This window comes from Bacillus rossius, chromosome 1 (genome assembly GCF_032445375.1).
Source record: "Bacillus rossius redtenbacheri isolate Brsri chromosome 1, Brsri_v3, whole genome shotgun sequence".
In the NCBI taxonomy this organism is placed as follows: Eukaryota; Metazoa; Arthropoda; class Insecta; order Phasmatodea; family Bacillidae; genus Bacillus; species Bacillus rossius.
This window is the reverse complement of record NC_086330.1, coordinates 12,151,872-12,166,955: the sequence shown is the minus strand read 5'-3', so window position 1 is coordinate 12,166,955 and position 15,084 is coordinate 12,151,872. Positions and strand designations below refer to the sequence as shown.

Sequence of the window (15,084 nt, the reverse complement as noted above, 5' to 3'; positions counted from 1 at the left end):
GTCAGTTGCCTACTGTAGGCAACTGACCCCTGATGATGGCAACAACCCAGAAGCCAAGCATTGTGTTTGGATTTCCAGTATAACTTGGAAAGACTCCATGAATTTTTCCCGGTCTTTCGACTGTTATTGGAGTGGGTTTACCATCGTTCGGTGACGGTGTACCGTAGTTCGCTGTCGGTGTACCGTAGTTCAGGGACAGTGTACCGTAGTTAGGTGACTGTGTACTGTAGTTCAGGGACAGTGTACCGTAGTTCAGTGACAGTGTACCGTAGTTAGGGGGCGGTGCACCGTAGTTAGAGGACAGTGTACCGTAGTTAAGGGACGGTGTAACATAGTTAGGGGACGGTGTACCGTGGTTAGTGGATGGTGTGCCGTGGTTCTGGGATGGTGTGCCGTAGTTAGGTGACGGTGTACCGTAGTTATGGGACGGTGCACTGTAGTTAGGGGACGGTGTACCGTGGTTCGGCGCGGGCGCGCCACTGTTACGGGTGTGACCACGGGCCGATGGCGGACCGCGGGACCAGCGCGCGGCCAGTGCGAGCATGACCCCGGCGGCGCTGCTGCTGCTGCTGTGCGCGGCGCTGGGCTGGGAGCCCGCCGCGGCCAGCCAGGTGTACCGCGAGTGTCCGGACAAACCCGTGCTCCAGCACTTCGACCCTCTGCGGGTGAGTGGCGCGCTCCCTGGGACACCCTCCCGGGTCCTGGGGGATCTCCTGTGTCTGCACTGTCGTTCTTTCTTTGTGTGAATGGAACTAACATATTCATGTAACATTTAAGATATTTGGACATTTGTACATTTACATGAAAACAACTTTTATATTACATAACAGTGTCCTCAGTAATACAGGGTTCTGATTCTTACCCGGGCATTTATGCTTTGTGTTGGCCCACTACCTTAAAATAATTAAAGTTATTTGTATTAACTTGCGTCAAATTAATAAGCATTTAAAAATAAAGTAAAGTCAAATTAATTAATTATCGATTATATTTTCCGTGGCTTTAAAAATCAGCTTGAATGAAACATCAATTTAATTTTTTTTAAATTATATGCCAATTTTCGTAAGAAATACTCAGTATTGTTTCATACATGGAAAAATAACTTTAGCCGTAGTGTTGTACAAAATAAGAATATATTTCTTGTACATAGTGTTACTAACTATTTCTTGGCAATAGATTTCCAAAGGAGTCTTTTGTAAAAATATACGCACAGTTTTTTTTTTCTGTGTAATAAACTGTCTACAAAACTGAGACCTGCCAAATTCGCGTCATTGTACTCCACTCGCGTGTGCGTTATCATCCTGATGTCACGTGTTCATTGACAGTTGCAGCATGTCATCTTCTCTCCAGGCTGCAAGTAATTCGGTCAGTTTTTTTTAAGTGTTTGTCATTGACTTACGGCATCTCTATTACCCATAATTTAATGACAAATATTTGGATAGACTCCCTGATCCTCTGCATACTTGGGTAAACGTCGCCTGTTCATTGGCCGCTGAATTGTGAGGCGTCACAGGAGGGTCTCTAACTGGCCAAGATTCTTCCAGGTTATCAGCGAACTAATAGCAGAAGCAGCAAAAATGTATAATTATTTGATTATGAGCATAAAACGAAATGAATCCGCCATTTTTCAAGTGAAGCCTTTATGGGCTCGATGAGAGTAAAATTTAAAGGTCTAATTTTAATGCAACATTTTCGTGAAACATTGTTGTGAAACATTTATGACGATAAAAAGACAGAGAATAGGCACTTGGCCAAAGATATATAAAGAGAGCACTATGCTAAATATAATTCTGGGCTCGTTTACGTCCTCCTCTTTAAGCAATGATACGTCCCCCACCAAAAAAAATAGAACCGAGAGAGATAGACGAACGAAAGAATAAGACAGAGAGGGTTTCAGTAAATAGATATAGGTATCCTATACATACAGCTGTAAGTGCCTTGAATTATATTTTTGCTACAAGCGCACTCGCGTTCCTCCTTGTTCAACCAGCAGCGTAGAGAGCTCTGATGAGACAGTCCCTGCATTTCCCCTCATAGATGGCGCTACCTGTTACGAAATTCATATATCGTTCAGAGATATGGCGTGTTCCGAATTGCAGGATTGTGTGAAGAAACAGTAACACGAACAGTTTCACTTCAATCACGGTGTACTGTAATTACACGCGCTCTTATTTTGCGGTCTCTACCCTTTAGTTATTTTACAGAAAAGGTTGTTTTTTGACGTGACAACGTCTAATAAATCGATGAACGCCGGCTGCACGCACGAAAAAGTGTCCCGTTACGCACATTGTTCCGTTACGCTGTGTCCCGTTACTCCAATTGTTCCGTTACGCTGTGTTCCGTTACGCTGTCGGCGAGTGCAGTAATAATAGGTTATGTTACAATAGATTAAAAAATTATGGTGATTCATATAATTAACGATAGATATTTGATTACAGGTTATTTATATGAAAACTTGTTCATAATTATATTTAAACTTTAAACTAAACGCCAGTTTTAAAATTAATTACAAGTCATCTACACGTGAACTGTTTCGTCGACTGTTTATAAAGTGAAGTGAAAAGTTAATGTGGTTTTCATTGCTTATTACAACAACAATTTCAGCAATAAAGGTTAATTATTCTTGCATTTTAAAAATCTGATTACTAGTATACTTTCAAGTATTAATTTTTTTATTATTAAAATAAAAATGATTCAATTTTATTCATAAAAGTTTGCAATCATTTCATCAATGTTTTGTTATGACGTTGTCACGTTAAACTATCGTCCGTAAACCGACTTTACAGACAACCAATTTTTTTTTTCTCTTCCTTCTGCGTTGGTGTTTGCGATCGCCGGTGCAGTTCCAGGGCCCGTGGTACGAGCTGCGGCGACAGCCCAACCTGTTCGAGCCCAACTCCGTGTGCGTCACGGGCAACGTGTCGGTGGCTGCCGACGGCACGATCGCCATCGTCAACAAGTGGCGCGACATCGCGTGAGTCGGCGGAGATTTGTGGCTCGGTCACCAGACCACCGCGAAAGAACTATCCACATATAGGGACACCTGTATTTCGCGAATACATTTCGTGTCAAGGTATTTCACAAAATACTGTAGCTTTTCTGCTGTGGTTATTGGCTGAGGTCGGTGAGAGGTGTCGTCCCGCTCTTGACGGGGCCAATGAGAATGTGGTCAGAGTACTGCTGCACCCTCACAATTTGCCATGACTCTTTAAAAAAGCTACAGTGGTTTGTGAAATACCTTTACATGAAATAAAATCGCGAAATACAGGTGTCCCTATCCATAAAACACAATCCTTCGGTCATACCTAGAGACCGGAAAATTCGCGGGTTCAATGACCTCCAGGATAGACTCCAATATCCTCTACTCACTCGGGCAAATGCCAACTGTTCATTGGCTGTTGACTTGTGAGTCGTCTCGACTGGGTGGCCTGTGATTCGACACTTCTATGAGTGAGGGTCTCTAATTGGCCCTCAGTCCTCCAGATTAACAGTTAACCAATGACAGAAGCAGCACTAAGGTATAATTATTTGAATTTTAGCATAACACGAAATGAACCCGCGAATTTTTCAGGTCTCTAGTCATACTTAGGGCCATGCACATTTCGCGAAAAGATTCCGAGACCAGCTGAAAGTTAAAACACTGTAGCATCGTCTGCGTCTCGTGATTGGACGAGTTTCTTTCAGGTCAATATCGATTGTTACAACACCAATCACATTTGAGTCATTGCGGAAGCAAACGCGTCCTGAGTGGCTCGTGTCATATAGGGCAACGACTTCCTCGCTGACGTCTGCCAATCACAAGGTAGAAACCGCTGGTTTGAGTATAACTTGCTGCAGTTTAATAAGTTTTCAGATTTATTCGCGAAAAATGCCTGCCCTTAGTCATACGCCATTGTAAGTTTTTCACCGTTTGACATGGAAAAACTTCAAGAAAAACAATAAAAAAAAGGGGTGCATGTACTTATGTACGCCCGTTAGAAGTTATGCTTATTTTTTCGAGATTAAAAACTAACTTTAATTTTGCATGCAAATAATTAAAAGAAATAAAATAATAAAAGGACTGGAGTGATATTATGAATAAGGTTGGTATATGAAATTAATAAATTTAAATAAATACTAACGTTTAATATGATTTAATGTGTAGAATTAATTATTTAATATATTATAGTAATAAAGATAATATTTATTAATAATGATAATCAATAACTATTCTAAATTTATAGTATTTATTAATTATAATTATTTATTAAATAATAAAGTAATAATTTAAAATGCAATCAAAATATTTATACGGAAACAAATCTGCAATTATATAAATACACATGAAAAGGTTTATGAACACAAATTAACTATCATTAACATTAACAATAAATAATTTTTTAAATATTTTTTTAATTATTTGGACCAGTATCCAATAACAATCAATAAAGTATAAGAATTAAAACCAAATTTATAATATTTAATTTAATATAGCTTTTTTTTCATGCTGTAAAAACTTCCTCGCACGGTGCGTCGCATCGTGAAAATTCATTTTCATATTTTTTCATAACGCGCATAAAGTACTATAACTTAAATAAAAATGAAAAAAAGAAAACAAACTCATTGAGAACAAGCCTAAAGGCAAACACTAACAATAAGACAGGAAAAAATATCCGTGGAAGGACCACAGTTGCAAACAGAGTGGGATAATACTTTATTGAAGTTCTTCCATGATAAAAAGCAAAACTGGCATGGCGTATGTCCAAAGAATTGTATCAAATCATAATTCATAATTGCATGCATAATTAAAAGAAAATAATTATCCAACCACCTGCTACCTGTTTGGAAATGTCTCTATGTCAATTATGGAAACAAAAATATTTCGCGGATCTGTTTTAGAGTCATCTTGAATTTAAAGTTAAATATAAGCCCCTTGGGACAACACTTCTGTAGGATCTAACCTCCGTTATTTTCTTCTCACAATCGGTAACTATTTAAAGCTACAAAAAAATAGCATTGGAGCATTTTTCTATGTTTATTTTTGCAGAAACTCTAAAAACATCGTGCTTGATGGAGTGATTCGTAGAGAGAGAAACACTTCAGAGGACGGCAAGATGACCGTCAACTTTTCTTATAACGGTGAGTATCTGTGCTGGTGAGGGTTATACGACACTCCTCGTTTATTCCTGCACTATCGTATTTTTCTGAAAACAACAGAAGTAGTATACAAATGTATTTCCTAGATCTGGCGCCGGCGCGTGGATTGTGATTGTCGGTCCGCCATATTGGATTTGTGACGTCACGGCGGCAAAAATTCCTCAAAATTCCTCAAAAATGACTCAAAATGACTCAAAATTTCCCGTTTTAAGAAAAAATTTCCCGTTTTCGAGGGAAAAATTCCCGTTTCGAGGGAAAATTTCCCGATTTAGTCCTTAAAAATCCCAACGGCTAGAAATGTCCTGATAGAGGCTTAAGCATCCTTAACTCAAGCCTCAGTTAAGCCTCTATCAGGATGTGACCTTGACCTTTGACCTTGACCCCGACGGCCATCTTGGATCCACCATCTTGGATGACGTCATTTCGTTTTCTCGAACATTCCGTCATTGTGTTATCGGCCATATTGGATGATGACGTCACCGTTGCAATTTACGTTACGACCGCCATCTTTAACTTTTTTATTTATTATCCGATTTTAATGAAATTTTTTTTAAAAATTAAAAAAAAATTAAATAATAAAATTTTTAATAAAATATTTAAAAAACAAACATTTACAACACGGAGCTCGGAGTCCTCGGTTCAAACCCGACGAGTGCAAAAAAAATAAAAATGGCTACCGATCCTTCCCCCCGCGGTGGCTGCGGGCATACTGACTCCCTCCACTTTTTTTTTCAAAGCATATATATCGTCAGGTAGTATGACGTCATGGCCGCCATCTTGTCCTCGTCTGCTGGAAGCCATCATCAGTGTATCGTCGGCGAGAGTGCGCTGACGCCATGTTAGTTTAATTCTTATCCGCTAGAGTGCAGTAATCATTTATTATTGCTGTGACACCCGACATCTTGTCATTTGGCCGCCATCTTGAAAATCCATAATTATTAAGCTAGAAATTCGAGAAAAATTCCAAAATTCATTAAATAAATTTGTAATCTATATACTGCTCGATTAGGTCGACTAAGGTCCTTGGTACGATCTAGGACGATGCAAAAAAATTAAATATAACATCAATTTAACACAATAGTAACAGGTTCGAGGAATTAAACACCACAAGTTCTTTTACAAACATAATATTTATTACATAATTTCTATTCTACTACAGGATCATTTGCGAAAGCCAGCAATCTTATAATCATTTAGTTCCGCAGCGGTGTGAAATGACTAATTCTTAGCTCCAATCGGTTTATACTAGACAGAGTCCAGCCAGAACCTTTACAGACATAGTCCACCTCTTCTTGACAGAGTTTCTGGATACCGTTTTTAACAGTTTGCTTCACATCGTTAGAACTGTAAATTACTGCAGCCGATGTCTTGAATGCACACTTCTTCACTTTGTCATCGAACGGATATGGCTTTCCATATATACAGTCCAACCACAAGTTATATTTCAAAGGTCCGTTTGTTGCTACATCATCAGTAAGCTGATTGATTATCCTCTGTCTGATATCGTCAAGAAAATTACAAATGTCTTTCGACTCACCTAACGTATTTAAATAATAGTAGTCCTTCAATGTTCCACGAAATGCAGACTGCGCCAAGTAGAAGCCATTATCGTTCACTTGTAATGCGCCGAACACAGTCTTAGGTTTATTTTCCTGTTCAGACGTCATACCAATCGGTTGCTCCACATCGGTTTTCTTGCTTGTACGCTCACGAGCCTTCAACCTAAACCGAGGAGTCGAAATTTCTGCAGGTAGTTCAGCAGTAGGCACACGGACTTCACCTTTACAGTTTTTCGCATGTCGTCGCAAATTATCAATTCTAGTAAACCATTCATGACACTCATCACATCGAAACTTCATGCGAGATGGATTCTTCGTGCATTTGCTCCGCTCATGTCTTCGTGCATCATGAGCAAATGCGAACGACGTATCACAGTAGCTGCAAGGATACCGTGGTGATGAAGACGAACCTTTCAGACCCGATCCAGATACTAGCGTTGCCGCAGTTGCACCATCTCCAGGCATACTCTTATGAACATCAATGCATCGTTGTTGCGCCGAAACCTTTACTTTCTGCCGAACAGCAGGACCTTTGCATGCCTTCATGTGCGTTTTCATATTATCTTTTCTGGCAAACTGCTTATGACATTTCTCACAAACAAACATTTTACGATATAGGTTCTTGGCACATTCTCTATTCTCATGTCGTCGAGCATTGCTGTTATTTGAGAAAATCTTGTCGCAGTAACAGCACCGATGTTCGTTAGTTGTTGCCGATTCGGCATCCATTGAAGTCTCCATTGATGGCGAACCAGCGTTCACCGAGTTTCCCTGTGCAGCCAGCACTAGAGGCATTAAAGTCTCTTCTGCTGGCGGTACCACGTCTGTTGAAGTCTCCTCCAGTGTTGACATCGACGTTGCCAACGGGATCTGCTCCACAAATCCAATATGGCGGACCGACAATCACAATCCACGCGCCGGCGCCAGATCTAGGAAATACATTTGTATACTACTAACAGATATAACTCAAAATGTAACACGATCTAAATTTTACATCACTCCAGTGTCTTAAGAAGAAGCGGCTATTTCATATATATCATTTTTTTTCTTGTGGTGGTGTAGGAGGTTATAAATATCATAATAAATCAAGAATGCTAATTTTTTTTTCACCTCAATTTTCATACAGTTACCAAACTCAGTGTTTGAAGAAGTAGGCTGTGTAATGCCTTCTAAAAAAATGCATTTTTTTCGTAAAGAATGCTCACTTGTAGATTTCATTTGGCGGGTCCAATTAGGTAAAAAAGCAGAAGATTTTTTTTTTTCCATTCCAAATGAACACTCGTGTAGGCCTAGGCACATTTATGTTGTCTTCTTAACTTTATGATTTGAAAAATATACTTTTATAACAATTTCCCAATAGTATTTTATTTAAATAGGGGTCTAAAATGCAGGTCCGTGAATGGACTCTGATTCTTACATCATCGTTAGCCCACTTGACCTTTTTTTTTTTTACCAGATTTCCAAAATTGTGGACATATTTTTATTCCTTCTGAATATGAAAATTTTATTTATTTTTTCTTGAAGAACGTGTATTTTTTTAAACAAAGTCTAAAAGGTTTGCTGGTGTTTAGCCGCAGTAGGGCGTGTGCTACGCCAGCAAGGCTGGTGAGTGTTTCAAGCTGCGGCACGTAAGGCTCGCAGCGGCCCCTGGACCGCGGCAGACACCTCGCCGCTCAATAATTCAACCCTCGGAGACGACCCGCCTGACCGCGACTGAATAAGGCAGAGCGCCTGAGTGCTGCTGTCCCCGAGGTGTAGCGCTGACAGGAGCTGACGCCGTGGTACCAGCCTGGACAACTAGGAGAGGTTTGGACGGTCCATGGGTGACCGAGGGCTCCCAGGATCATGTAGTAGGTCGGGGAAGGCGCCAGAAGCGCTGATAAGTAGGGACCGGAAGATATTCGCGGGTTCAATGACCTGCAGGATGAACTCCATAGTTCTACGTACACTCGGTCCAATGTCACCCACTCATTGGCTGCTGTCTTGTGAGACGTCCCAACGTAGCAGCCTGTGATTCGATACAGCTTTGGTTGGGTGTTTCTCATCGGCCCAGAGTCATCCAGGTGAGATGTGAGCCGATAGCAGAGGCAGCACTGAGGTATAACTATTTTGTATTTTAGCCTATCGAGAAATAATTTCGCGAATTTTTCCTGTCTCTATGTTTACTTCATTGATCGAGGGTCTTTAATTGGCCAAGATTCTTCCAGATTTAAGGTGAACCAATGGTAGAACCAGTACAATGTGATAATTGTTTGAATTATTGCATATACCGAAATAAAGCAGCATCTTTTTCGGTCTCTGCTAATGAAACATTGAAGGTGAGTGTGTAGTTTGGCTTACTGCTTCGTATGTTAGGCAGTTAAAATGAAACATTGGCATTTTTTTTGGAAACAAATTTCATAGCTTTTTTGACGTGATAACGTATTATAAATCAGTGAACGCCGGCTGCACGCACGAAAAAGCATGACTCATTGTCATGTTCCGCCTGAGCCCAGCGTGCAAGAACCGGCCAACCACCGTGCGAGATAATCTTCTATAATATCAAAAAGGTTAAGGCGGGCTTTTTAACTAATTGTTCGTGATTATATTTAAACAAATTATTTAAATTAAATTTTCAAAAACTGTGAATAGTATTTTAAAATTAATAAGTAGTATGCAATTATTCATCCATGTTTTCTTATGACGTTATCACGTAAAATTATCGTCCGTAAACCGACTTTAAATATATAAAATAGTTGTACATTCTACAGAATATTTATGGGGACAAAACAAAGAGAAAGCTGCATTTATACAGCGGTGTTTGAATGTGTTCATCAACCGTTAGCAGTCACGAACTGGAGCAGTGGAACATGTGGTTAGAACTGAACTGTTGTAGCTCGCCACTAAACTCGTTAACTAGACTTGTTTGCATCTGCACTGCGCTGAGCCGCGCCACGATGAACACGGGCCCTGTATTAGCTCTGGTCTGGACGATCCACCGCGTCCGTCCGTCATTCCTCCGACCCTCAACAAGCCTGACGACGGGTCGTTACCACAACGCCGAACGTACAATAACGCCGAATGCCAAATTCACCGCAACGCCGACAGCTAGAAAACTGCTGTGTACCACAACGCCGAAATACAGTAACGCCGAAAAATGTTGCTGCGAGGAGAAAGGAGCAAAATGAAAAACAACTGAATGAATTTGTGTGCTAACCTTACCTAACCTAACCTTTGTGGCAGTCCTGCAATGACATTTTTCGGCGTTGTGGTACACAGCAGTTTTCTAGCTGTCGGCGTTGTAGTCAATTTGGCATTCGGTGTTATGGTTTTCGGCGTTATTGTACGTTCGGCGTTGTGGTATTTCGGCGTTGTGGTGCGTCCCCCTAACGACTCGCAATAATTCACACGTCCGTCAGAACCTTTTTTTTCCCCCACTTGAATTGCCCGAAACTGACTAGAAAAACTTGAATATTCAAGAAAAATTTTCTTGTAAACGTTTATTAGCTTGAGAATTTTGTGACCCAAGCACTTATTAATCATTAAACTTATTTATTGCTAAAATCATTTATTTAAATAAATTTGGTTAGCGTACGTTATTAATTACACATTTATATCACGTTAATTTTTTTTATTTCAAACTAGCTAATAGCATTCCTTGCAATGCCTCAACCAAAATTTTTTTTAAAATTTGTTTGCAGTAGGAAGACATATATACAACGCATCTATCACACTATGTATATTTGTATGTGTATACATATACCTATATATATATCTACCTCTCTCTATCTATATGCATATGTCTATATCTTTTTCTGGACTCAATAGCAACGAAAACATTGAAAATCTATGTTATTACCTAACTATATTTTTATCTATATTTTTTACTTGAAACAAGTAGGCCTATGACAGGTATATAAAAACCCACGCGTATTCGAATGCAACATTATGTAAAAATTTCAAAGCTATCGGTAAAGAACTTTGTAAGATTTAAGATTTTTAAAGAACGGAACATTTGCATTATTATTTATATAGATATCAGTATTTTAAAACCTGTTGAGAAATGCAAGTTAAAAAAAAAAAAACATAATATGACTGAGCTAAAACATTTTAAAAAAAAAACTTAAAAACCTTTTGAAATAAAGGCTATGCCGTTTCAGACATTTTTTAGGTTACAATTCCATCCAGAAAACATCGGAAGTTTCAGCTTGAGGAGGTTTGGACGGTCGTGCGGGCGTGTGATTGGCTGGCGGGGCTGAGCGCGCGGCACGTGTCTGTTGCAGGATTGGACACGCCGTACTGGGTGCTGGGCACGGACTACGTGGAGTACGCCGTGGTGTGGTCGTGCATGTTGACAGGCACGCACGAGTACACTGGTGAGCCAGCCTCGCGAACATGTGCACAGCGTGTACTTCTATTCGTGGGGGAGCTGAATTGTTGCCCCTTGCAAGGGCAGCCCATCAGGATTTTTCTGACAGTAGTGTTTTTGAAAGTTTGTCTGAATTGTTGCCCCTTGGATGGGCAGCCCTTCAGGATTTTTCTGACAGTGGTTAGGTTAGGTTAGGTTAGATAAGGTTAGGTTAGGTTAGGTCACTTTATAAACTAACCACTGTCAGAAAAATCCTGAAGGGCTGCCCATCCAAGGGGCAACAATTCAGACAACCTTTCAAAAATACTAATGTCAGAAAAATCCTGATGGACTGCGCTTCCAAGGGGCAAGTTTTCAGCATTATTTAAACACTTAAAGAAACATGTTTTCAGAAATTGGATGGACTTTCCTTCCAGTAGCTGTACAAACAAACCATTGCCAGAAAAATCCTGAAGGGCTGCCCTTCCAAGGGGCAGCATTTCAGTCGCCCCCTATTCGTGATATATATTTTTACTACAGATTCCCATAAAAAATAAAACGAGAAAACAAACAGCAATATATGCCCTAAAGCGGATTCAACGATACCCACACTGTTAAAAAAATTCAGTGATATTATGTAATTTTCATCACATAAATCATCTCCAATCATTGGCAGACCCAGTTTCCAAGTATCACTCGTGGGGAGAGTAGCTGATGATCTGAGAGTTTAGGGTAATGTGGAATAACTTTCCGTTAAAAAAATGAGTCCGAAAATCTGAAGGAAAAAATAATAATGGCTCTTCAAACTACCATTTTAACGCATTCCTGAAATCTTAGAAAGTCATCATAGAAAAATTTATTTTATCTAATTTATAAGAGTAGGGCTCCACCTAGTCAGAGGTTTATCTGTGTTAGTGGGGCGGGATGTTAAGAGTGGTGCTCACTGGTGCTGCTAGCGTGGTATCGCCTCTAAGTGCAAGGCTCCTAACTGGCGCATGCATGAATATTAGTCTTGTGAGTTTATGTTAAAATTATAAAAATTAAAACCCCGTAAACTTAAGAAGGCCTTCGCAAATTTACTAAGTCATTCGATGATTTGTGAACAATGTTTCTTCGTAAATCTAAAGTGAATAATTATTAGCAACATATTGATTTTAAAAATCTAATTATAAACGAAAGCTTGCAAAAAATTCCTGCATTATTAAATGTTTAAGTAAAGTCGGAAAACACAGTCCATGCAAGTAGATATCTCAACTGCATCGACGCTGCAGGGAACCATTGAAAACATTTTTTCTTTAGTTTTTTTAGCGTTAACAAGTTGTTTTGTAATTTTAGTCGAGTCTGTTTAGTTTTTAAATGCTACCCCTTGACGTAGGCTGCAGGGTCACGTGAAGAATATATACTGGTTGCACGCCTGGAAGGCGTCACTACACGCACCTGAAAAACAAAGTTTTCTTTGGAACAGCTAATCTTTCTTAATAATTCCATGTTAATACGCACTCATTAAAAAAAGCGAGTGAAACTCAAGAGTTTCTACTTGCATGTCGTAATGATCTTACAACTCCTATTTTCGCACTGAAAGGGGATGTTATTACCAACTAGTTAATATACTATTTTCGTTAAACATTTCATTGCGCAGGAATTTTACTGTGCCACGTCACGTATTTGTAGTTTATAGTAGTATTTTAAGGGAACATATGCAGGTGGAGTGATGATAATTTTAGGTCATAGATTAAAAAAAATCTTTTTTGTGACTAACTTTTAGATAAAAAGACAACAGTTTGGAATACAAATTTATCAGTAACTTGGTTTATAGCTACCGCCTTCGAAACTGGTTTATAAAAGAAAAGGCATTGAGTCATTCATAATTTTTGGTTCATTGTGGCTGTAAGAAGAAAAAATTATTTTTTTTATAGGCTGGGTCTTTCAAAAAAGGATACTTCATGAAAGAGAAGAAGTATCTTAATAATTCTGCTTTCTAGCAATAATTTGCATACACATGTGTGATGTTAGTTTTCTTTTGTACGAAACAAATATACTTGGACAATTACAAAACTTGTCACAAAGTTTACCAACTGTATTGCATTATTGGGAAGTCGTCCTTCAGGTCTGTTGGTTCAGTCCAATAACTACAAAAGTCACAAGTCCGCTACTCTGTGGATAGTGTATTTCTTCGGGAAAACTTTCACAAATAAATACTTTGGTAACCAGTAGTCGAAATTCTATTATAAGAACCTACAAAAATAACAGCATTAATTGTGGAATACAATTAAGAGGGATTTATGAAAGTAAAGGTTTGGCTGAACAGGCAAATGCAGTATGTCCATAATATAACTAATGCTTTAATAAAAAAAATTGTAATAGTATAAACTGTAAGCGTTGTAGGTTTTGGTTAAAGTTCATGATTAACGAGTAACTCAAACAGTTTTAGATGAGCGCATATGCGAGTTCTGCTTGGTTGTTCTCGCCTGAAGCACCATCTACTCAAAATGGCGACTCTTAAACAAAAATAAATTTTGTGTTCTGCTATTTGCTATGACCGAATATGTAATTTCAGAATCTATTTGTAAGAGAGTGGTTGAACGTCGAAGTCTATGACCATTGGATTGGTCGTAATGGTCGAGATTCTTTTTTCCTTAGGGGCTTTAAAACAGATCGTATCTACATAATTGAAAAAAGCTATTGCTTCCATAACTCCGGACTTGTAAAACAAAGTGTGGGAAGAATTGGACTTTAGGTTGGAAGTGTGCCGTATAGCTAAAGGTAAACATGTTGAAAAGTTTTGAGAAAAACTAAGGTATGTATTGTTTGTTGAAAATAGTCTAAAATAAACTGTTATAATGTACCATTGAAACTGGGATCTCCTTTTATGGACATCCTGTACTTAAAGTCTGACAAAATCATGCTAAACGTAGTTTTGTTTCTCTGACAAGTATGAATGTAGAAGGATGTAGAGGTTCTCTGCCTTGTTGGCTCTGGCCGTGACGTGTCGTGTCGCAGGCTACGCGTGGGTGCTGGGTCGCAGCAAGGAGCTGGGAGACGCCGCGCGCGACGCCGTGCACGAAATAGAGCAGCGCGCCGAAGTGGACACGAGCCTGTACGAAGACACCCGACACGAGGACTGCCCCGCCCTGGCCTCGTGACCACGCTCTGCTACCATGGGGGATCCAGGCGGGGGCTGAGGGGAGCGGAGGGAAGCCCACCATTTACAAAACACTTTCCGGCACGCTCGAATGTTTACCTCCTTGTAACTTGAAGTCCCCCGAACAGTTTCGAAGTTTAACGAAGTTCACAGCTCGCTGGTGCAACTTCGGTAACACCTATTATATATGTTTATAAGGCCAATTAGTGGACTTGATTACATTATGTTGCCTATATTCAAATGTTTAATTTCCAACATCAATATTTTAATGTAACTAACCTAAAATAGTCAACCATCCACTCTTTTAAAGTATTTTTAATGCAGCTAACCGGCTACCATTCTCACGGTACCAAGAATTGGTAATTGTTACACCTAAACTAACCACTCGTTGAAATTGTTAACTACTAGCGTTTTGAATTTTTTTATTTTTTATTTCTGGAAAAAAAATGCTTTTCTTAAGAATTACCCAGTAAAAGTTCTGATTTTAAGGTCCCTGTCATTATTCTAGCAAGCTGTTTGCAAGCAAGGTAAGGAATAAAAAGAAATCCCAAGTTTCAGGTGTGCCGAAAAGACTTTGTGAAATATATGTTATCCTGGAGTGGAGACAATGTAAAGACAGAGGAAGAGACAAAGCAACGGAATATACTCTCCAATATGGAAGCCATTTGTTTACATTTATTCCAGACTATGGGTGTACATGAGTGTGGTGAAGTAAGATATTGCATTGCAGATGCAGAACTTCGTATATAATTTTAAATGATTAAAAAAAAACTACAACAGACAAAATTGTGAAATATTTTGCACTATATGCTGTATATAGGTTCGACAATAACAAGTTCAAACATAACTACTAATTCTGATAAATTAATAAAATACACATAGTCTTGCAAACAATTGGTTTTTGGTACTGATATTTATCATCT

General features: G+C 39.1%; 1 protein-coding gene across 1 annotated transcript; it reads left to right on the top strand.

Annotated features, from left to right (window-relative positions):
- The first annotated feature begins 440 nt into the window (after nt 1–440).
- LOC134532189 (apolipoprotein D-like) lies at nt 441–14,821 on the top strand. Its single transcript, XM_063368601.1, has 5 exons — nt 441–665; nt 2,841–2,971; nt 5,024–5,115; nt 10,955–11,047; nt 14,020–14,821. Exons 1-5 carry the CDS (start codon nt 543–545, stop codon nt 14,160–14,162), a joined length of 582 nt encoding a protein of 193 aa, XP_063224671.1. The 5' UTR covers nt 441–542; the 3' UTR covers nt 14,163–14,821.
- Nucleotides 14,822–15,084: the final 263 nt, after the last annotated feature.